Source organism: Phyllostomus hastatus, unplaced genomic scaffold (assembly GCF_019186645.2).
Source record: "Phyllostomus hastatus isolate PE091 unplaced genomic scaffold, TTU_PhHast_1.1 phas_contig_210, whole genome shotgun sequence".
NCBI lineage: Eukaryota > Metazoa > Chordata > Mammalia > Chiroptera > Phyllostomidae > Phyllostomus > Phyllostomus hastatus.
In genome coordinates, this window is record NW_025333737.1 from 37,740,291 (window position 1) to 37,761,187 (window position 20,897).

General features: G+C 59.6%; 1 protein-coding gene across 4 annotated transcripts in view; it reads left to right on the forward strand.

Moving 5' to 3' along the window:
• The window catches only part of RNF213 (ring finger protein 213), an 84,631-nt gene that overhangs the window by 30,920 nt on the left and 32,814 nt on the right, over nucleotides 1-20,897 (forward strand). For all 4 annotated transcript variants that reach the window (XM_045836957.1, XM_045836956.1, XM_045836955.1 and 1 more), the window contains 14 exons: nucleotides 2,435-2,524; nucleotides 3,187-3,309; nucleotides 4,672-4,852; nucleotides 6,751-6,924; nucleotides 7,814-7,963; nucleotides 10,291-10,865; nucleotides 11,427-11,592; nucleotides 12,341-12,558; nucleotides 13,360-13,500; nucleotides 13,609-13,773; nucleotides 14,334-15,489; nucleotides 16,080-16,273; nucleotides 16,490-16,645; nucleotides 17,201-20,803. In XM_045836957.1, coding sequence (XP_045692913.1) covers nucleotides 2,435-2,524; nucleotides 3,187-3,309; nucleotides 4,672-4,852; nucleotides 6,751-6,924; nucleotides 7,814-7,963; nucleotides 10,291-10,865; nucleotides 11,427-11,592; nucleotides 12,341-12,558; nucleotides 13,360-13,500; nucleotides 13,609-13,773; nucleotides 14,334-15,489; nucleotides 16,080-16,273; nucleotides 16,490-16,645; nucleotides 17,201-20,803 — 7,092 coding nt within the window. The remainder of the gene's footprint in view (nucleotides 1-2,434; nucleotides 2,525-3,186; nucleotides 3,310-4,671; nucleotides 4,853-6,750; nucleotides 6,925-7,813; nucleotides 7,964-10,290; nucleotides 10,866-11,426; nucleotides 11,593-12,340; nucleotides 12,559-13,359; nucleotides 13,501-13,608; nucleotides 13,774-14,333; nucleotides 15,490-16,079; nucleotides 16,274-16,489; nucleotides 16,646-17,200; nucleotides 20,804-20,897) is intronic.

The following is a 20,897-nucleotide window of genomic DNA, read 5'->3' on the forward strand; positions in this document are numbered from 1 at the left end:
TGTGAGTGTGCAAGACTCAGCACGCAAACGCTGGGTTCCGTGCCGTTGCAAGCCGGGGTTCTCCTCGCTGTGCAGAAGGGAGTGTGGGCGAGGGCAGGCAGGGGGACTCGGGGTCAGAAGGAGCTCAGCTGGCGGTGCGGACGTGTGGTCCAGCCCGCTGCGGCCTTGCTCGCGGTCCCCCGTGTCTGGAAACAGCCGGGCACCAGCAGTGGCCGAGGGGGAGAAACGGCCGTGAGGCACGCACACGTGGGATGCTGCGCAGCCATGGAAAAGAAGGAGCTCTTACCCTTTGTGACGACGCGGAGGGACTGGAGGGTGTTATGCATGGGGAAATACGTCAGGCAGAAGGACAAGTACCATGTGACCTCACTCGTACATGGAATCTCACGAGCAAAATAAAGAATACAACCACACTCAGACACCGAGAACAGTGACAGGTGTCGGGGGAGGGGCTCGGGGCGGGGTTGGAAGGGCGAGGGGATCCTGCAGCGGGATCCGCCGTAGAACAGCCCCAGAGACGGAGATGTCAGTCACAGCACAGGGAGCGGAGCCAGCAGTGTCGTGATGACGGGGCCGGGGGTGGCCCCACTCTGTCTGGTGCGTGATTGTCCTACCACTTTGCTGTGCATCTGAAATCAATATAGAATAATATTAAATGTAAACTGGAATTAAAAAAAAATTTAGGTTAAAAAAAGAGCAACAGTCCTCATATCTCCATCCAATGAACGGGCCTGGAAATGCAGTCCTGGGTCCAAGAGCCCTCCTTGGCACCCAGCAGGGTGCCCTGCCACAGATCTCAAGGACCGTCCCCCCTGACTGAGATCCGAGGTCCGGGAAGGAGCCTCCGACTCTGGCAGGCGACACGCAAGGCCAGCCTGAAACATCCCACACTGCCGGACAGTGAGACTCTCGGTGACAGGTCACCAGGAAGCAGGACTGAGGCAGCGTGCCCTCCTGGCCTGGATCCGGGGGTGGCAGAGGACGTTCCCGGGAAGCGGGGGCCGTCGGGGACAGTCTGCGTTTCAGGTCCTGAGAACCTGTCCCTGCCGGTGTCCCCGCTGTGATGAGAGCCGGCCCTGGCCCGTGGAAGACGCGAGCGCGAGGGGAGACTGCCTGCACTGGTCACGGCGTTTCTGTAGGTCCGAAACGTCCCTCGCTTTTTAAATAAAGGAAGAGAAGCCGGCCCAAGGCGGTGTCCCCAGCAGCCACACCTATAGAACAAATGAGTCCCAGCATCAGTGACACTTGAGATATGTTAACAGGAAAAAGGGTGTAGGGAGAAAACAAAGCCCTTTTTTTATTTTTGAAATTTTATACAAGAAAGCAGACTAATAAATGCCGGAGAAGCAGTCACGGCAGGGCCAGCTCTGTGGAGGCTGACGCGGGCGCGGATCCCCCCAGAGCGCTGGGATCCGCGGTGAGAGCGCCAGGCAGCCGGAGCCGTGGAGCCCCCGCAGTAGGCCACATATTGACAGGGAGCAGAAAAGAGCACGTTGGAAAGGAGAAATGGAAATCTGGCCGAGGACACATCGGCCGGGGGCAGATCTGACCCCCAGGCCTCTTGGCATCAGGCTCCGAGGGCCGCAGCCACCCCAAGGTAGGACGGGAGTCTTGGGGACGTGCTGACACCTCGCTCTGCCCGACCCACCAAAGGTGCATTTCCAGCGCGGCGCACGCCACCGAGAAGTTTGCTCTGAATCTGACTGTGGGGGAAGTGGGAGCCCCGGCTGACTGAGGGACGGTCTCCGGAACAGCCGGCCCCAAGTTCCCAGAACTGTGGACATGGTTCACGAAAGCAGACGGCCGGAGAGAATGTCACCAGAGCAAGGCGTGATGACTAATGCAGTGCGTGTCCCCAGGTCGCGCCCAGGACCCGAAGAGTCAGGACAGAGTGAACGATGGGAGGGCTGGGGACGGGATCCTAGAGGACAGTGTCGGGCCCACGTGCACCGTCCTGAGTGTGGCACTCACTGCGCTGCATAGGAGGTGGGCCACGTGGCAGGGGACACCCTGCCAAGCTCTTGGGGTCCAGGGAGATGGCATCGGCGGCTCCGCTTCCGGGGGCTCCGCAGGGGAAGCACTTGGAGGGGAGCTGAAGATGGAGGAAGGCGTGTTCTGGGTTAACGCTGGGAATCTGATGGCAGTGCCGGGGCTGCTTGTGGTGCTTGCACGTCTGACATTTTCAAACACAGAACGTTGGAGGGAAGTTCCTTCCCAATGAAGAGCGGTTTCATGGCGAAGGACCAGAGCGGTCACCTGCCCAGTCGGGGCCCTTTGTTTCGGGGGCGAAGGCGGGGGCCCTGACTCCCGCCGGCAGGTCTCGGTGACAGCAGCCTGGTCTGGGTCAGGCGTCCTTGCAGTCCCGCGCTCTGCGTTCCCACAGCGGTCTTCCTTCCTGTGGCATTTCCATGTCACTGACATGTGGCCTTTGCAGGTCTGGAGGCGGCTGGTGGAAATAGACTTCCCCGCGGAGCACGGCTGGAAGGAGTCCTTGCTGCGGGACATGGAAGGGCGGCTCAAGCAGGTACCCGTGGTCGGGGGCTGTCCTACCAGGGCGGAAGGCAGGTGGAGACGGGCAGACCGTTGGGAGCACGCGGTCGAGGGGAAGGGGGCGTTTGCTCGGATGGACGCCCCCGCCGTGCACAGAGCCGGGGGGGATGTGGCCACGTGTCTGCTGCTGGTGCGGCCCGTGCCATGGGGCCCAGTCAGTACGTGGGAAGAATGAGGGGACCAGCCTCTGTGGGGCCTCCGGGTGGCCCGGCTGGTGACAGGACAGGAGCCTGCCAAGCCCGGCAACGTGTGGAGGAGACACAAACGCTCCTCATCGCAGTGCGGGGCCGTGATCTGGGGACAGGAGGTTAGACGAGCATTTGACAGGTTACTGTTCGGTGGGTCTTTGCAGGAAAACAGCAGCAGGGTGGAATCGAGGCGATTTCCACGACTTGCCGGTGTTTGCAAACTGCTCTGCAGGCGCCGCCTCTGCGAAGTGGGGAGGGGCTGAGTCCCAGTCCCGCTGGTCTCACACTGGGGGGCTGTGAGGATGTGCCCAGAGCAGGGTGGGGAGGAGCCTCAGACAACGGGGAGCTGATAAAATAGTGGGAAGGCAAACACAGACGGGGCGTCTCTGTCCTGACCAGTCGGGGGTGCCGCACCCAGAGCTCTAACCGCCCCCCTTGCGTCTTCCAGGAGAGCCCCCGGTCCCAGATCTCTGCCTTCTGCGGCACCGACTGGAAGGGCATGGATGCAGAGGACAGCGTGGCCAAGTGCTTTGAGAACTGCGTCATCGAGGCTGTCAGCTCGGCCTGCCAGGTGAGCACGCTCGCCCACCAGGGGCTCGCTTGGGGTTGCGGCTGCCTTCCGGCCTTGGCGAGAAGGACCTGCCGGTCCTGAGCGCCCGCCGGTTCTGAGATGGTGCTCTGCCCCCAAAATGGGCAGGGACATCCCTCCTAGCCTGCAGGGGTTGTTGATCATGGCCACTCACGTGTGACCTTGAGTCCCGTGGTGTCACAGGCTGCTCCTGAAGGTCCCTGTGACGTCACTGCTCCTCATGTGTCAGCTGTCTGCTGACACTGCCTGGCACGTGGCCAAAGGTCGACCAAACGTGTGGAAGGAAAAAGTCTCATCCGTTCACCGAGGGTTTTTTCCTGCCAAGTGGGAAGATGCTGTCCCTAGGGACAGCCTGCATTTGTGTGTGCGCGTGCAAGTTCTGTGCTTCGGCCTGGTGTGCGCGTCCTCCAGGGCTGTATCTAAGGAGACCGTGTCACCTGCGAAGAGAGAGCGTCCTACTTCTTCCTTCCTGGGCTGGGCGTCTTGTACGTCTCGGTCGCTCCTGATTGGCGGGAGCGGAGTGTCCAGTTCAGCGCAGGTGTGGAGGAAGGCCCGTCCTCGGCCCGCCTTCTCTCCCTGCAGCGTGAAGTCAGCCGGGGGCTTCTCAGGATGCCTCCCGCCGGGCGGGCACATCCGCCTGCTCCTGTTCGCCGAGAGTCTTTGTTGTGGAAGGGTCTTGGATTTTGCCAAATGCTCTTTCTGCATCTACTGATGATCGTGCGATTTTCCTCTGTCGGTTTGATGGATTGCATTTACGAAACTTTCATCCCTGGGATGAATCCCACTTGGTCACGGTATTTAATCCATTTTGTAAGTTGCTGGATAAGGCATTCTTTTGTCCTTTCCTACATCAGAATGTATCCATTGCAAGCTGACTCTACCTCTATTTTTTCTTAACTCATTACTGAGACTTTCTGTAAAACCGTTGACCCTAAAGATGAAAACGTGCTGTGTCTGGGTGGGGAAGCAGGAAGAGAGTGAAGATGGAGGTGCTGTTCGTGGCAGCCTCGGAAGGGACTGTGGTTTAGGAGCACAAAGTGTGTGACGTGTTTCTGGTGTTTTCTGTGATGTGAACGTCCGGGAGGAAATATGGAAACTGGCGGGGAGCAGAGGGAGGGGTGTGTGCGTGCGTGTGTGTGCATTTCCACGGCTCTGGTGTTCGCTCCCAGCGAAGCAAAACGCCCTCAGAAAGATGTTAAGTGTCTGGCTCCTTTGCATTACTTTGAAGCTCTGTGCAACCAGCCACGATAGACTGTTGAAACGCTGTGGGCCGACTCCCTTCTGTCGTTTAAAAACAAACCGACGAGAAACCCTCCCGAGTTCCCTTCTCTTTCCTCCTCGCAGTCTCAGACCGGCGTCCTGGAGGGACTGTCCTGCAGCGACTTGAGCCGGTTCGGCACGCTCGTGTCTGCCGTGATCACGAAGTCCTGGCCAAAGGACAGCTGTGGCCCTGTGCATGACCCGCCCAAGGTCCTGGAGCACCTGCTCACGGGGCCGGACATCAAGCAACTCTTCAGGCTGTATGGTACGTGGGCGGGGGTGTCCGAGAGGCGTCCTGCTGGCTTCGGTGGGGACGGACATGTGACCTGATACTCCGGACGGGCTGGGGTCTGGCTGGGAGGCAGACCAGATGGAGAGACCGGTGAGGGCCCAGTGTCCTGCGTGTGAATAGGAGCTGACGCTGTGGGCCTCTGTCCCTGCGTCCCTGCTGTGCGGCAGTGCCAGGGTCCTGGGAGCTGTCCTGCACATCCCCCACGGGTCCCCCTTCCTCAGATGAGGAAACTCAGGTGCAGGGAGGCATGGGACCTTCCTCAAGGTCTGGGTCCAAGAGACCGAGTATCCAGACCCTCAGTCCAAACGCAGGAGTATCCCGCTCTGGACCCGCCCTCTGTCACTCGGAGGTCAGAGTGCCTGAGCAGGCTCATGTGGAGGAGGGGGACAGAGCCGAGTGTGTCTGATTCTGCCCCCCGCCACGCTGTGCCCAGGTATTCTGTGATCAAGGAGGGGGCCAGGTTTGTGGGTGCATCATTAGATTCAGATCTAGAGGAAAAGCAGTGGATTTGGATCTAAAAATCCCATGTTAGTTGATTCTGAGCCTTGGTTTCATCAAATTATTGGCATAACCAAAAAAAAAAAAAAGAAAGAAAAAGAAAAAGAAAGCTAAGCTGCTTCCCTGTCGGGGTTCTTGAAGGGAGTGAGTCACGTCACTGAGGGGGACTTCTCTGTGCGTTAGAAGTGAGTCACGGGAAAAGACTGTGTACTTTTAAAGTGATACACCTTCATTTTTAGAGCAGCTTTAGGTTTGTGGGAAAACTGAGCACGCAGCACGGAGAGGCGTACTGTGCCCCCGCCTTGCCCCCGCCCTCGGAGCCGCCCTCGATGGTCTCGCTTTGGTGCGGGCCGTTCCGTATGACCCATGACCCAGTACCAGCGTGTCATTGGTGACTCAGGTCCAGCGTCCACTCGAGGTTCCCTCTTGGTGTTTGTTGTGTGTCTGTCGTGGGACAGATGTATAAGTGTGCGTGGCTGGGCTGGGACGGGACGGGTCGGAGCGACGTCACCGCCCGAGGCACCCTGGGCTCTGCCTGCCTGTGCACCGCCCTCCAGGAGTGTCGCGTGTGGCAGCGTCACAGCTGCAGGCGTTCGCACGGGCTCCCCCCAGCCGGCGGTGTGCGTTTGAGCTTCCTTTCCGTCGCTCACGGCACTGTTTCATCACTGACTAATGTTCTGCTGTCTGGGCAGACAGGGGTTTGTCCGTCTCAGACCAGAGGACGTCTTGGGTGCTTCCAAAGACTTGCAGTTACGCACGAAGCTGTTGCGCTGACTCTCTAATGGCGCAGATGGACTTCCCCTTCTCATAATGCCGTTTGACCCAGGCACCATGTGGAGAGAAATCTCCCCCTGGTTCAAATAGGGATATTTTAAAACTCTGCCCTCCTCTAAATTGATCCTGAAATTCGCATTCAGATTTCTGCAAGACGTGCAGAGCCGGGTGCGGCTGCCCTGTCAGTCCCCGTGGGAGACTGTCCAGGTCTCTTGCTGGGTGTCAGCGCGCAATGGGCCCTGTGTGTCCTTCTGCCGCGGGGACTCTGGAGAAGGAGGGTGTGAGAGGAGGTCATGTATCGCATAAGGACCCTGACGGACACAGGACCTAACAATCCGGGAAACATGGTTCTCCCAGCTGGTTGCAGCCGTTGGAGAAATGGACTTCCTGTTCATGGAAGTGCTGGGGACACTCGTGTGAGTGAGGCCCGCAGCTCCAGCGGGAAGGGGAAGCCGGGTGCGAGGCCTGGCCTATCTTTGGCTTCTGCTGTCCGGGCCGGGCAGCGCAGCGAGAGGTCACGGGCGTCCTCAGCGGGGCAGAAGGGAGGCAGGAGGGAAGCAGCTGTCCACTGGTCCCCACTCTGTTCCCGACCTGCACAGGAACGGATGAGAAACTGCTGACACACTTCACTGAGGAAGGCAAGACTCTGATGGCTGCTGCTGACTCCGTCATCACGAAGGTGGCCAGTGACCTCCTAAGCGGGGAGGTACTGGTGGGGCAGCTGGAGCTGGTCTGGAGCCACCGGGGCCAGTTCCTCGACATCTGGGAGCTGAGTGAGTTCAGCGCTGAGGGCGGACATCGCACTGCTGCGGTGCCAAGGGCAGTGGCAGCGGTGCCCGTGGGTCCGTGGAGGGTGGGCTTTGTTCGCTCTATGTGGAGGGCCTCTTGTCGCCACTAAATTGATGGGATTTTTTTTTAAATCAATGAGTTTATTTATAATTTTTTATTTCTTTTTAAAGACTTTATTTCTAAAGAGAGGGAAGGGAGGGAGAAAGAGAGGGAGAGAATCATCAATGTGCGGTTGCCTGTTGAGGACCTGGCCCAAAACCCAGGCCTGTGCCCTGACTGGGAATCGAGCCAGTGACCCTTTGGTTCCCAGGCTGGCACTCAATCCACTGAGCCACACCAGCCAGGGTTGTTTATAATTACTATTTTAAACAAACACAAAGTTATAAAAAACTGGAAGTCTAGTGAAAGAACTTTTTAAAAAGCTCTCAGCCATGTGAGCGCCAGTCACCAAACTGATGGCCGTCCATCCCCAGATCTTAAGTGTATGTCTCAGTGAGTTCCGACGTTTCACCACAGGACCAGTGAGTGTCACCACTAAAGTCGGAAGGCTCACCTTGGGGGGTCACTGCTTTGAATGTTCAGACCCCATTCGGCTCTGACCACCTGCCTCCACCATGTCACACGGAGCAAAAGACTTCGTTCAGAATCACGTGTTGTATTTAGTGTCATGTGGCTTCTAAACCTCAGGCAAGGGACACAATCACGACCACGTGGGAGTGCTTGCTGGGTTTGAGGCCACTCGGCTGGCGGGGTGCCTTGCCGGGGCCCCCCCAGGCCCTGAGCGGGCCGTGTAGTCAGAGGCAGAGGGAAGACGTGCTTGCCATGGAAAAGGATACATTTGTTCTATTGGGGTCCTTTTGTTTTTTTTTCAAGAGAGAAAAAGTCTTTCACCCCAGGAGACAAAACAGGATATGAAGCAGGTGCTGCGCTGCCGGTGGGAAGAGCTGACGTTTCTGCAGGAAGAGAAGAGACGCGTGGACAGCCTCCTGAAGCTGTGTGAGGGGGTGAAGCACCTGCTGAAAGGTGACATTTAGGGGGATTTCACAGACCAAAGCGGAGGGGTCAGAGGAGAATCGATAAAAACGTATCACCCTGGCAGGCTCACCTCCGGTTGGGCTTCAGTAAAGTGTTGATTTAATTTTTTAAAATTTAAAAAATTATTTATTTATTTATTTATTTATTTTTAGAGAGAGGGGAAAGGGAAGTAGAAAGAGAGGGAGAGAAACATCAGTATGTGATTGCCTCTGGCACGCCCCCTACTAGGGACCTGGCCTGCAACCCAGGCCTGTGCCCTGACTGGGAATCGAACCAGTGACCCTTTGGTTTGCAGGCTGGTGCTCAATCCACTGAGCCACACCAGCCAGGGTGTGTTTATTTTAGACAAAGGTAGCCGTGTCACCCTCTTCCTCTCCGCGTTTGCCCCAGCCCTCTAAAGAATGCGCTTGGATGGCTCCTGGGTCTCCCAGATGAGCCTTGGCTGTTGCGGGGGACGAGGGCTTCCGTCTCTTTATTTCCCCATCTCTGCCCCCCAGACTGGACCTTTCTGACTTCCTTTGCTTAATTTCCATCTTCAGCTCACTCTCCGGCCCCGAATGGCCACAAGGGTGCCAATCCCCCTCAGCAGCCGGGCCGCCCACACGGTCGTGACCCCCTTACCTTCTTGCATCCATTGGTTTTCTCTGGAGTGAAAATCCTTGTCTTGTCCTAGGTCTGTTCTCAGTATTTTAGTTTTCACTCAATTCCAGACTCTTTCACTGCTCGAATTTCCCCGAGACACGATCAGTTTGATCTTTCAGGAGTCTCCCCAGATGGGAGGGGTCTTTCCGGCCCTGGGGTCGCCCTGGGGTTGTCCTGGGTCCTATGACGCCCTCTCTCCCTCCGGGGATTTAGTGGGACATAATCTTCCGTGACGTGTCCGAGAAGCGGGACAGACGAGGTTCGCTCCTTGGTGCTCGTGAGTCTGAGAAGGTCCTCTCTCTCGCTCAGCCAATCGCTGGGCTCGGGCAGAATGCAGACCGGAAGTGCTTCCCCTCTGGGGTTTTGGACACGGGGCTGCATTTTCTCTGCAGTGTCGCTGTTGGGAAGTCAGATGCGATCCCAATCTCTGATGCATCGTGTGGGACGTTTTCTCTGGAGGCTCCTGAGCTCTTTCTGTCCCCAGTGTTCTGAAATTAGGGTGGATTTTCTCTCCATTGTCTTGGGCATGATTGATTACATCTCTGTAATCTTGAAATCCAAGTCCTTGAGTTCCGGGAAAATCTCTTGAATTGTTTCAGAAGCTCCATTCTTCTTGCCGGGTTGCCCTGCGTTGGAGATGCCTGGACAGAGCGACCGCTTCCCTGACGTCCCTCTGCTGTTTCCGTCTCAGGTTTCCGTTCTGCTTTCGGGGCGGTTCGCTCCACTGGGCCTTCCGACCTTCGAGTTGCTCTGTCCGTCTGGGTCCTCACGTGCCTTCCATTAGCAGGAGCCCTTTTGTCTTGGATGGGCCTCTGCGGGCCCCGCGCGTGGTCAAGGTTGCCGTATCGCATCCTCCTGGGCTCGCTGCTCTGTGGGGCTGAGAGGTTTTTCTTTCTTTCACATAGTTTCCTGTTTCCTCCGAGTCACTTTTACCTGTGGGTTTTACTACTTACTTCTTACACTGAAGACTCTCCCCATGTTTTGTATTAAGTGGGGCACCTCGCCAGCTGACCAAGAAGTCAGAGGAGTGCGGCCTCGGACGGCCCGTGTGTTGAGGGAGGCCTTCGTTCTGGGGCGGTCACGTCCCCCAGCCTGGCCCGGGGTGGGGAGAGGTGGAGGCTGCCGCCAGGAGTCGGGGCGTCAGGGGGAAACCCTCCGTGTGGTCCTTGCTGGAATGCCACCTCCCACTGCTCTGGAGAAGGAGTCGTGGTGACTCGTCACACCGAGGGTCCACCCTTCCCCCTCCTGTGTTTGTCGCCTCCCCTGCAGCCAGGACCTGCCCGCTCCCAGCTTCCCCCGTGGCCGGCCGAGCTTCCGGGTTCTAGGCCTCGGGCCCCTCCACCACTGGCCTGTCCACTCTGCCCTCCTTCTCTGTTCTTCCCTGCCCCGCCCCTTCGTGACTCTTGGCATCCCAGCGGGGTGGGGGCAGGGGGAGGAAGCGGGTGCCCTCTGCAGACCATCATCTTCACCCAGAAGCTACCGTTTTCTTTGTTGTGAAAACAGATGAAGTGGGGGCAGGGTGGTGTCTGGATTCTCACTGAGGAAAGAATGCTCACAAGTGGCGCACCTGCGGCTCTCCCTGGGGGCAGGGCGGCAGTGCATGCTGGGTGTGGGCACTAGAGCCACGTGCCGCCTGCAGGTCTGACTCGTGTCTTTCTCTTACGGCTTTTAAGTGAACTTCGGAGAGATCGCAAACAGACACTTGGAAGACCTCAGCGGTAAAAGGTTAAATGACGCCGTGGTGCTGGGACCATCACCCACCTCCTCAGACTTGGAGCCGGTAACACATTACTGCCTGAGCCCCAGTGTCCGAGACATGGCCCAAAGGATAGACTCGCTCAAGGACAGTCACATCTTCCGGACCTTCTGGGAGGAGGCCGCGAAGGCCCTGAGCCTGCTGCGGCCACTGGTGGACCTTGAGGACGTGTACGAAGACCTGTATGGTCCTTGTTTGGACAAGTTCTGGAAACTGTATAAGGACCTGAAGTCAGGAGAGTTGACCTTGGCGGAAGTGGACACCATCTTCGAGGTCTTCGTGAATCGGTACAGCAGCCTCACCACCGACCTCCTCACCATGTGCGCCCTGGACCCCAAGGACCCGCAGGGCTGGGTCCCGGATCGCGTTGAGCAGATCAAGGAGTACCACCACCTGCAACGGGCCGCCGACGTGGCGAAGGTCATCCAGGAGGTCATAGAGGTTTTGGGCCTGACTGGCGACTTCAGGGCTCTCCACATTTTATTGACACTTGTGAGTTGTTCGCTGGGGACGCCTGGGATGGGGGCGGGGTCCTCGCCCAGACACCCCGGGAGCCAGACGGGGCGGTTCTGTAGCCTCCTCGGGGGGATCTCGTGTGTATTTTACTTGATGCCGAACATGCCAGGGGCTTGCTTTTCTCTTCTGCGTATACATGGTGTGACTGCTCATGGGCGCGAAGGCCAGGGACTTAGGAAGGGGGTGCCAGGTGCTTTGTGGGCTCTCCCACCTGTCCCTCGCACCTCGAGTGAGTCCCAGTGGGCGGCCTCGCCTCCCCACCTGCACAACAGGCAGAGCGTGCATAGTGCCGGGCGGGCTCTCGGGCAAGCTGCTTGGCGGGAGGTGGCTGCAGAGGAGCCGAGGTTGCTGCGGACTGAGGGGGCAGCACGAGGGCACGGCGTCCTGGTCTGGGAACAGAGCCTCGAGTGCCTGTCTCCTCGTCCTCGCGGCCGCAGCCCAGGAGGTCCGGGGGCCGTCGTGCCAGTCTGCATTCTCGGGCAGACTCTGGGGTCCCGCCTGGGCAGGCCCCGGCCCCAGCAGAGCCTTGTCTTACAGACGGACCGTGTGGAGAACTTCCGCCATGGGACCCTGGCCCAGATCGACGAGACGGTCATGTCCTTCAACAGGCTGCTGCAGGACGTGGACGATCCCCAGTTCCAGGCCCTGCAGGAGCTGGCCGTGAGGAGGGAGTTCATCGTCTGGGTCCGGGGGGCGCTCGGAGGTGCGACCCGTCATGGGGCTTGCGGGGCTGAGTGTGCCCATGGGGCCCGGGCTGGCTGTCCTAAGCGGACAGGCTGCGTGAGGGATGGGCCATGGGCCATGTGCAAGTGGCAGGTTTTCCACCAGGACCGCATTGCTCACGCTTTGGTGTGAAAACGGCTTCCTTGCTGTGACTGCCAGTGATCGCTTTCTTTAAAACCTCGCCCCCCATGGAGTTTTTCCTCTGGTTGGTTTCCAGTAAAGGTCAAGGTGGGCTCCTGTGGTTTGGGCTGGGATGTAGGGGCTTTCGGCACCAGTCCTCCTGGACAGTGGGTCATCTGCTCTGAAAGGGTCCTGCTGCTCAGGCCCCTGTCACGTCTGGTCCTTTGACCCTATGGGGCAAGCAGGGAAGGGTTCCCACGTGTCACTTGTGAGCAGAGCAAGCCCTAGTCACGGGTCCTGCTGGGGAGCCGGAGAGGGCCGGTGTGCGCTGCTTCTGCGGTCAGGGTCTGCACCCGCCGAGCCTGTTCCTGTGAACGTAAGGTGGGGTAGGGCACATGAAAGCCAGGCAGTGCCTGGCGCTGCCGACCGTGAGGTCAGACGTGGCTGGCTCGGTCAGGGAAGAGGCAAAAGAAAGGTGCCAGCTATGCACTGAGAGCAGACAGTGGGTAAAACCCTAGAAACCGCTACACGCCCAGTGAGGTCTTCAGGAAGGGCTCTGGTCCACGGCGTGAGTCTCTGAATGTTGTCTGGTCACTCCTCGCCCCCAGGCATCCACGAGCTGAAGGTGTTCGTGGACCTGGCCTCCATCTCTGCGGGGGAGAATGACATCGACGTGGACCGCGTGGCCTGTTTCCACGATGCCGTGCAGGGCTACGCGTGCCTGCTCTACAAGCTGGACACGAGCGCGGGCTTCCTTGAGTTCATGGACGTTCTGAAAGAACTGTGGAAGGCTCTGGAAAACGACCGGCATCTGCCCAGAAAGCTTGTAAGTCTTCTTTCTGGCTCCCGAGCAGGTGGCGTCTGGGGAGCGTTGCTCTGTGGGACCAGAGGCGCCAGCGTGCGTGCTGTCGTGTGCCCGTGGTAGGCGCTCACACAGATGTCGGTGACGATGCTTGCAAAGAGGTTTCCCTCCCCTGTGAGAGAGCTTTCTCTATGTCCCGTGTTGCAGAGGGACACAGAACTGCCACATGTGCAAGGGTCTCCAGGGTGTCCCCAGGTGGTGGTAGCTGTGACTTCTGTATACTTTTCATGTTTTCCCCAACTTGGATCAATATCCTTTTTATCAGAAAACATGAACACTTCCGTTTACGTGCACCGTCCTCACCAGGTCCAAGTGGACCCCCGCATCGCTTCCCTTGTGAGCAGACGTGTCTTTGGACGCCTGGGTCCCGGGGGGTGCAGTGCAGGGAGCTGCTGGGGGCTTCCCTTTTCTCTGCGGGAAGTGCCCATCCAGACAAAGGGTCTTTCTTGTAGTTTTCATTCTTCTGGCTGGACTGGGGGACCTCAATGGGCACGGGGAACAGAAGACTGGCAGCCCTGGCCTATCCGGCCTTCTGTCCACCTTGTCTGGACATCCCCAAGTACATCCAGAAGGGAAACGGCAACACCACAAGTCATGAGTGTCCTGGGAGAGGCGGCCCAGAGCACAAGGGGCATGGGCGGTGGGCGAGGTGGCCTCCCATGCTTGGGGACCGCGCCCAGCCTGTGGCAGGGAGGAGGCGTCTGCGCTCGAAGGCCACTCGGGGAGAGAGGAAGGACGTGACCCCCGCCCCTTCTGTCCCGACAGCGTGACTCCGCCCGGAACTTGGAGTGGCTGAAGACGGTGAAGGAAAGTCACGGGTCCGTGGAGCTGTCGTCCCTGTCGCTGGCCACCGCCATCAACAGCAGAGGCGTCTACGTGGTCCAGGCGCCTGATGACGGCAAGCCGGTGAGGCTCCCACAGCCCGGCATGCCAGCTTCAGCTCGGACAGGCTGCTGCACATCGTGGGGAGCTGTCCCAGAACTAAGCCACCCCTACACGTCTCTCGTCCCACAGATTTCCCCAGACTCGGTTCTTCGTCTGGTCTTGCCTGAGAGCCACGGGGCCGTCAGGGAGGAGCGAGAGTACTCCTTGGAGGAGCTGAAGGAGCTTTTGAACAAACTGATGCTCATGTCTGGCAGGAAAGACCAGAACAGCACGGAGGTAGAGGTGTTCTCGGAGGTGAGCGCTGTTTCCTGGAGCCAGGCCCCTGCTGAGTGGCCGGAGGCAGGAAGCGGGGCTGCGTGTGGACCTGGTAGCTAGGGATTGCTCTGCCCTGAAACTCGTGGGCCTGTGGAGTGCGTGTCCTTCAAACTTAGGACCTGAGGGGGTGTCTCTGGTGGGACAGGCCCTTTGGTTAGCGGCTCCTTCTCAATATGCACAGAGGGCGTTGTCCCTGAGGGGGGGGGACCCCGGGCGAGGTTCTTAGAAAGAAACTTCAGGTGCCCCCTTCAGCCTGCAAATGAGCAAGACCCCGAAGCGCCTTCGAGAGGAAGGCGGGCAGCTTTGCAGGTACCGCGGGAACTGCATCGAAAACACATGGGAACAGTCTCTGCACTTTGTTACGAGGGTTTTCTTTAAAAGTTCATTTGTAGTTTTCACACGATCTCCTGAACCTTTACAACTTCTGGCCTTCGGCCCCCTCCCGGAGCTCCAGCCCGGCAGGTCCCCGGTCTGTGTGCGTGCGTCTCTTCCCCGTGACCAGGTCTGTGACACCCGCCTCCTGCTTCCATTGGCCACAGGTGTTCTCCAACATGGAGAGGCTCGTGCACTCCTTCATCAGCCTCTACTCCGCCGGGAACTTGCTGTTCCGGGACTGGAGGGCCGAGGTGTACTGCTCCCCCAAAGGCGACGCCTCCGTGCAGGTAGACTTTGGCCCGTGGCAGCTGCCGACGCTGGAGGGTCAAGGGCCGCTGGCCCTGGTGCTGGAGGCCATCTGCCGAGAGATGGAGCACTTCCTGGGCCAGTGGGAGGCTTTTGTGGCGCAAAAACGAGCTGAGCACTTCCACCTCAACTACTACACGGCTGAGCAGCTGGTCTACCTGAGCACACAGCTCCTGAGGCACCCGCCCGAGGACGCTGCCCTCACCATGCTTTCCTTCCTCAAGCCCGACTGCAGAGCCCAGGATGTGTGGGAGGCCTGCCGGAGGCCCGATGGTGCGGCAGCCCGACGGTGGCCTCTGACACAGACAGACGAATTGACACTCATGCTCAGCGGTGCGCCTGGCCTGGTGGACAAGCTCAGGGTCATCATGGAACAGTCCCTGACGGGCATGTGTGACTACCTGCCCCACTGCCTGGACCTCGAGGGCCTGGGCCGCTGCCTGGCTCACCTGGCGACAAAGGGCCGGCCTCCCATCACACGGGAGCTCCCGAAAGGCCTGCAGGCCGGCCAGCCCAATCTCATCGTCTGCGGCCCCTCGGAGGTGCTGCTGGCCGCCCTGGCCATCTACATGCACAGCCCGAGGCAGCCGCTGCCCACCTACGATGAGGTGCTGCTGTGCACCCCGGACACCACATTGGAGGAGGTGGCGCTGCTCCTGCGCCGCTGCCTGAGCCCCGGCTCCCAGGGCCACGGCGTATACTGCCTGCTGCACGCGGACCAGCTGAGCTACGAAGTGGCCTGCCGGGTAGAGGCGTTCTTCCAGAGCCTGTGCATGCAGCCCCACCGGGAGGACTACCAGCTCGTCCTGGTCTGCGACTCCGAGCGGGAGCACTGCTACCTTCCCTCGGCCTTCAGCCAGCACAAGGTCCCTGTCACCCCGCAGGCGCCCCTCAAGGCCATCCAGGATTACTTGGCTCGTCACTACCAGGTCCCCGAGCAGACCCCGTCGGCTGCAGCTGTGTTCAGGGACCGGATGTGTGTTGGGATCGTGGCCTCGGAGAGAGCTGGTGTTGGTAATGCTGGGGCAGGTGGGCCCGTGGGGCCTGGGGACCCTCCGTGGCTCTCCCTTATCTCTCAGGGGCGGGAGGTGACTTGGATGAATGAAGCTCTCCCACAAGACGGGAACGTGGGTCTCATGGAGGCGTGCCTCCCCTAAAGTTGCAAGTCGGAGCCCGAAACTGAACGGGACTCCTGGGAGCCAGCGCACCCTCCCTGTCTAGCCAGCCTTTCCTGACGGCCCCAGGACTCTTTAAACTCCACCGGCCACTCGGAGGTTGGCGTGGGCTGTGAGCGCAGGAGGAGGGATGGTCTCTGTCCTGAAGAGGAACACAGGCCTAGACCCTACCACCTTTCTGCCCAGTTGACTTTATCCCCCCAAAGTCCTGCGCCCCCCACAGCCTGCTGGCATCGTGTCACTGGTCCCAGGGAGGTGGCGCACGCCATGAGCAGGGGACAGCCAGGAAGGGCGAGGGCTTTTTCATTCTGTGTGGCGTCACGTTGGTTTGAGGTTTGCAGAGAGAAGTGACTTGTGCTGTTTCTTGCTGGACCCTCTCATCTGTGGTTCCTGGCCCTGACACCCAATCTCCATACTTCAACGTTACAGGAAAGTCTCTCTACGTGAAGAGGTTGCATGAAACTCTGCAAATGAAGGTCAGTGGGAAAAACGTGCCTCTGAAAATTATCCGGCTGATCGACCCTCAGGTGGATGAGCACCAGGTCCTGGGCTCTCTGCTGCCTTTCCTGAGCGCCCAGTACCAGGCGAGACCCATGATCTTCCACTTCGACGTGACCTCCTCGGTGAGTGCCCCTCGGGCTGCCGCCCAGCGGCCTCGGCGCAGAAGACGCTCCTCCTACGTTCTGTCCCGCCTCCTCCCAGCGTAAGGGATTTCTCGGTCACGTGTTGATCCTCAGTCTTATCGCATCGAAGACCAGGATGAGAAGGTCCTTGGGGTGGGCGACCTGGTCTTCTGAATAAACACTCACAGATCCATGCGACTGTGATTCTGTTTTTAGGTGGAGACGGGAATGTGGGCGTTTCTCTTCAGACTCCTGATCCTACAGCACTTAATGGATATAAACGGGAAGATGTGGCTTCGGAACCCACGCCATCTGTACATCATCGAGATCCTGGAAGGGCACTCGGCGCTGCCTCAGGGGCCTTCCAGACGGGTGCGTGGCCCCGGGCCCTGTCCCGTCACGGTGGGGCGGGGTCCCTTGGACCCATTTGGCGCCCCTACTTCTGCCTTAGCAAAGCAGCAGAGTGGTCTTAGCCAACAAAAAGCAGTCTTCGAACCCGTTTATTTAGATGCCTGGAACCAAGACAGTTTCACCAGTTAGCAGCATCTTCAGTCTGTTCGCCTCACGGGTGGTGCTCTGGGCCTGAGGCCGGGGCCAGCAGTGCCCTGGGCGCGGGAAACCCACCCACCCGGCGGGCCGTCTCTCCCGATGCAGCTGGGGGGGGGACTTCTGTCGCATGCATTTCCCAACAGAAGGGAGTGTTGTGCCCGCACACTCAGTGGGGCGGTTCGGTGTCAGGGCTCCCACCAGGCCCGAGCGGGCAAAGGCACAGCCCCTGTGCAGACAGCAGGCGACAGAAACTGCTCCGTGACGAGTGGCTGTCCACAAAGTCCTGCCTCTTCTAGACCACGTGGAGGGTTCAAACACAACGGCATCTTTTAAAGGAAGTGTGTTCCTAACAATTTCATTCATCTCTCTCCTTTCCAGAGGACACGAGCCCCCCAGTTCAGCTTTCTTGATGTCTTCCCCAAAGTCACCTGCAGGCCTCCCAAAGAAGTGATCGACATGGAGCTCCACTCCCAGTGGAACTGCAGAGAGCCAGGGATGGATCAGGCCGAGTTCTGCAGCGAGACCTTCCAAAGGCCTTTCCAGTACTTGAAACGGTTCCACCAGAAACAAGACCTGGACGCGTTCCAGTACCGGAGAGGCCGGGTCGAGGGCACCCCCGAGGAGTGCATCCAGTACCTCCTCATCTACTGCGGGGTGGTCGACCCGTCCTGGTCGGAGCTCTGGAACTTCGCGCGGTTCCTGAACTACCAGCTCGGGGACTGCGAGGCCTCTCTCTTCTGCAACCCCAGCATCGTCGGGGACACGCTGCGGGGCTTCAAGAACTTCGTGGTCACCTTCATGATCTTCATGGCGAGAGACTTCGCCACGCCCACCCTGCACACATCCGACCAGAGCCCAGGAAAGCACATGGTCACCATGGATGGGGTCAAGGAGGAAGACATAGCCCCCTTCTCTCTGCGGAGGAGGTGGGAGTCGGAGCCGCACCCGTACGTGTTCTTCAATGGTGACCACACATCCATGACGTTCATCGGTTTCCACCTGCAGCCCAACCCGCAGGGCATGGTGGACGCCATCGATCACGTGAGCAAGAGGGTGATCAAGAAGGACGTCATGACCATGGACTTGTACCAGGGGCTGCTGCTCCAGAGGGTGCCCTTCAACGTCGACTTCGACCAGCTGCCCAGAAACGAGAAGCTCGAGCGACTCTGCATGGCGTTGGGGATCCAGTGGGTTATGGACCCCGACGACACGTACGAGCTCACGACGGACAACATGCTGAAGATCCTCGCCATCGAGATGCGCTTCCGCTGCGGCATCCCCGTCATCGTCATGGGGGAGACTGGCTGCGGGAAGACCAGGCTCATCAAGTTTCTCAGTGACCTGCGGCGCGGCTGCGCGCACGCTGACACTGTGAGGCTGGTGAAGGTCCACGGGGGGACCACCGCCGACATGATCTACGCCAGGGTCCAGGAGGCGGAGAGCCTCGCCCTCGTCAACAAGGAGGAGCACCAGCTGGACACTGTCTTGTTCTTCGACGAGGCCAACACGACGGAAGCCGTCAGCTGCATCAAGGAGGTCCTGTGTGACCGCACGGTGGGCGGCCGGCGGCTGGCGGAGGGCTCCGGCTTGCACATCATCGCAGCCTGCAACCCGTACCGGAAGCACTCCCCGGAGATGATCTCCCGCTTGGAGGCCGCCGGCCTGGGCTACCGGGTGAGGGCCGAGGAGACGGCGGACAGGCTGGGCTCCACGCCGCTCCGGCAGCTGGTGTACCGGGTGCACGCTCTGCCGCCAAGTCTGACTCCTCTCGTGTGGGACTTCGGGCAGCTGAATGACGCCACAGAGAGGCTGTACATCCAGCAGATCGTCCAGAGGCTGGTGGGCGCCACCGTGGTCGGTGACGACCAGATGCACGTGATCGCTGACGTGCTGTCTGCTTCCCAGCGCTTCATGAGGAAGTGCGGCGATGAGTGTAGCTTCGTCAGCCTCCGGGATGTGGAGCGCTGCGTCAAGGTCTTCCGGTGGTTCCACGAGCACAGTGAGATGTTGCTGTCCCAGCAGGGCGCCGCTGTCCACGCCTGCAGGGACGTCGAGGAAGACCCTGTCCTCTGGGCGCTGGTGCTGGCCGTCGGCGTGTGCTATCACGCCTCTCTGGAGAAGCAGAAGTTGTACCGGAAAGCCATTTGCCAGTTCCTTCCACAGCCGTACAACGACAGCAAGGCTGTGCTGGACACGATAACGCGGGTGCAGGACCTCTTTCTGGAGGGCGTGCCTCTGCGGAACACCATCGCCAGGAACTTGGCTCTGAAAGAGAATGTCTTCATGATGGTCGTCTGCATTGAGCTCAGGATCCCCCTCTTCCTGGTGGGCAAGCCCGGCAGCTCTAAATCTCTCGCCAAGACTATCGTGGCAGATGCCATGCAAGGCCAGGCCGCCCACTCGGACCTCTTCCGGAACCTGAAGCAGGTCCACCTGGTGTCGTTCCAGTGCAGCCCTCACTCCACGCCGCAGGGCATCATCGGCACCTTCCGGCAGTGCGCCCGCTTCCAGCAGGACAAGGACCTGCGGCAGTACGTCTCCGTGGTGGTGCTCGACGAGGTCGGCCTGGCCGAGGACTCGCCCAAAATGCCCCTCAAGGCCCTGCACCCGCTGCTGGAGGATGGCTGCATTGAAGACGACCCCGCCCCCCACAAAAAAGTGGGCTTCATCGGCATTTCCAACTGGGCCCTGGACCCTGCCAAGATGAACCGGGGCATTTTCGTGTCACGCGGCAGCCCCAACAGGAAAGAGCTCATAGAGAGCGCCAAGGGCATCTGCTCCTCGGACTCCCTCGTGCAGGAGAGGGTCAAAGTCTACTTCGAGTCCTTCGCCAAAGCCTATGAAACAGTGTGCAAGCTCCAAGACAAGGAGTTCTTCGGGCTCCGGGACTACTACAGCCTCATCAAAATGGTCTTTGCCAGCGCCAAAGCCTCCAGCAAGAAGCCTTCCCCGCAGGACATCGCTCAGGCCGTCCTGCGGAACTTCAGTGGCAAAGAGGGCATCTGCGCTCTGGACATCTTTGCGGGCAGCTTGCCCGAGGCCCGGCTCTCCAAGGAGGTTAGCACCATGCAGCTGATTGAGCAGAACATGTACGGGGACGCCGCGCAGGGCGGGGACCCGGAGGACTCGGAGTCCCGCTACCTGCTGCTGCTGACCAGGAACTACGCGGCCCTGCAGATCCTGCAGCAGACCCTCTTCCACGAGGACCGGCAGCCGGAGATCATCTTCGGCTCCAGTTTCCCCCGGGACCAGGAGTACACGCAGATCTGCAGGAACATCAACCGCGTGAAGATCTGCATGGAGACCGGCAGGATGGTGGTGCTGCTCAACCTGCAGAACCTGTACGAGAGCCTCTACGACGCCCTCAACCAGTACTACGTCCACCTCGGGGGCCAGAAGTACGTGGACCTGGGCCTGGGGACCCATCGTGTCAAGTGCCGGGTCCACCCAGACTTCCGTTTGATAGTCATCGAAGAGAAGGACGTCGTCTACAACCACTTCCCCATCCCCCTCATCAATCGGCTGGAGAAGCATTATTTGGACATCAACACTGTGCTGGAGACATGGCAGAAGGGCATTGTGGAGGAGCTCAAGGCCTGGGTGGACAGCTTCGTCAGCGTCCCAGCGACGTCAGTGGGAGCCACACACAAATACAGCCCCTCGGATGTCTTCGTCGGCTACCACTCAGACACCTGCGCCTCCGTGGTGCTCCAGGTCATAGAGAGGCTGGGTCCCCGGGCTGTGACACGTGAGCATTACCGGAAGGTGCTGGAGGACGCCAAGTTGGTGCTGCTGGACTGTGCCACGCCCGACGCCGTGGTCCGGCTCAGCACGGCCTCCCTGGGCGTATTTGCGGCGAACTCCCTGGCCCAGGAATACTACTACCGGCAGCAACACGACTCCTTTGCAGACTTCCTGCGGGATCACCTGCGCCTGCTGGAGTCGGAGCTGGAGCCGGAGCGCCACGCCGTCTTCACCGAGGTGATTGTCCCCACCCGCCCTCCACTCAGAGCCCTCGGTCCCAGTCAGTGTCTAGGAAGCACAGCGGGGTGTGTCGAGACTTGGCTTCCTGTCC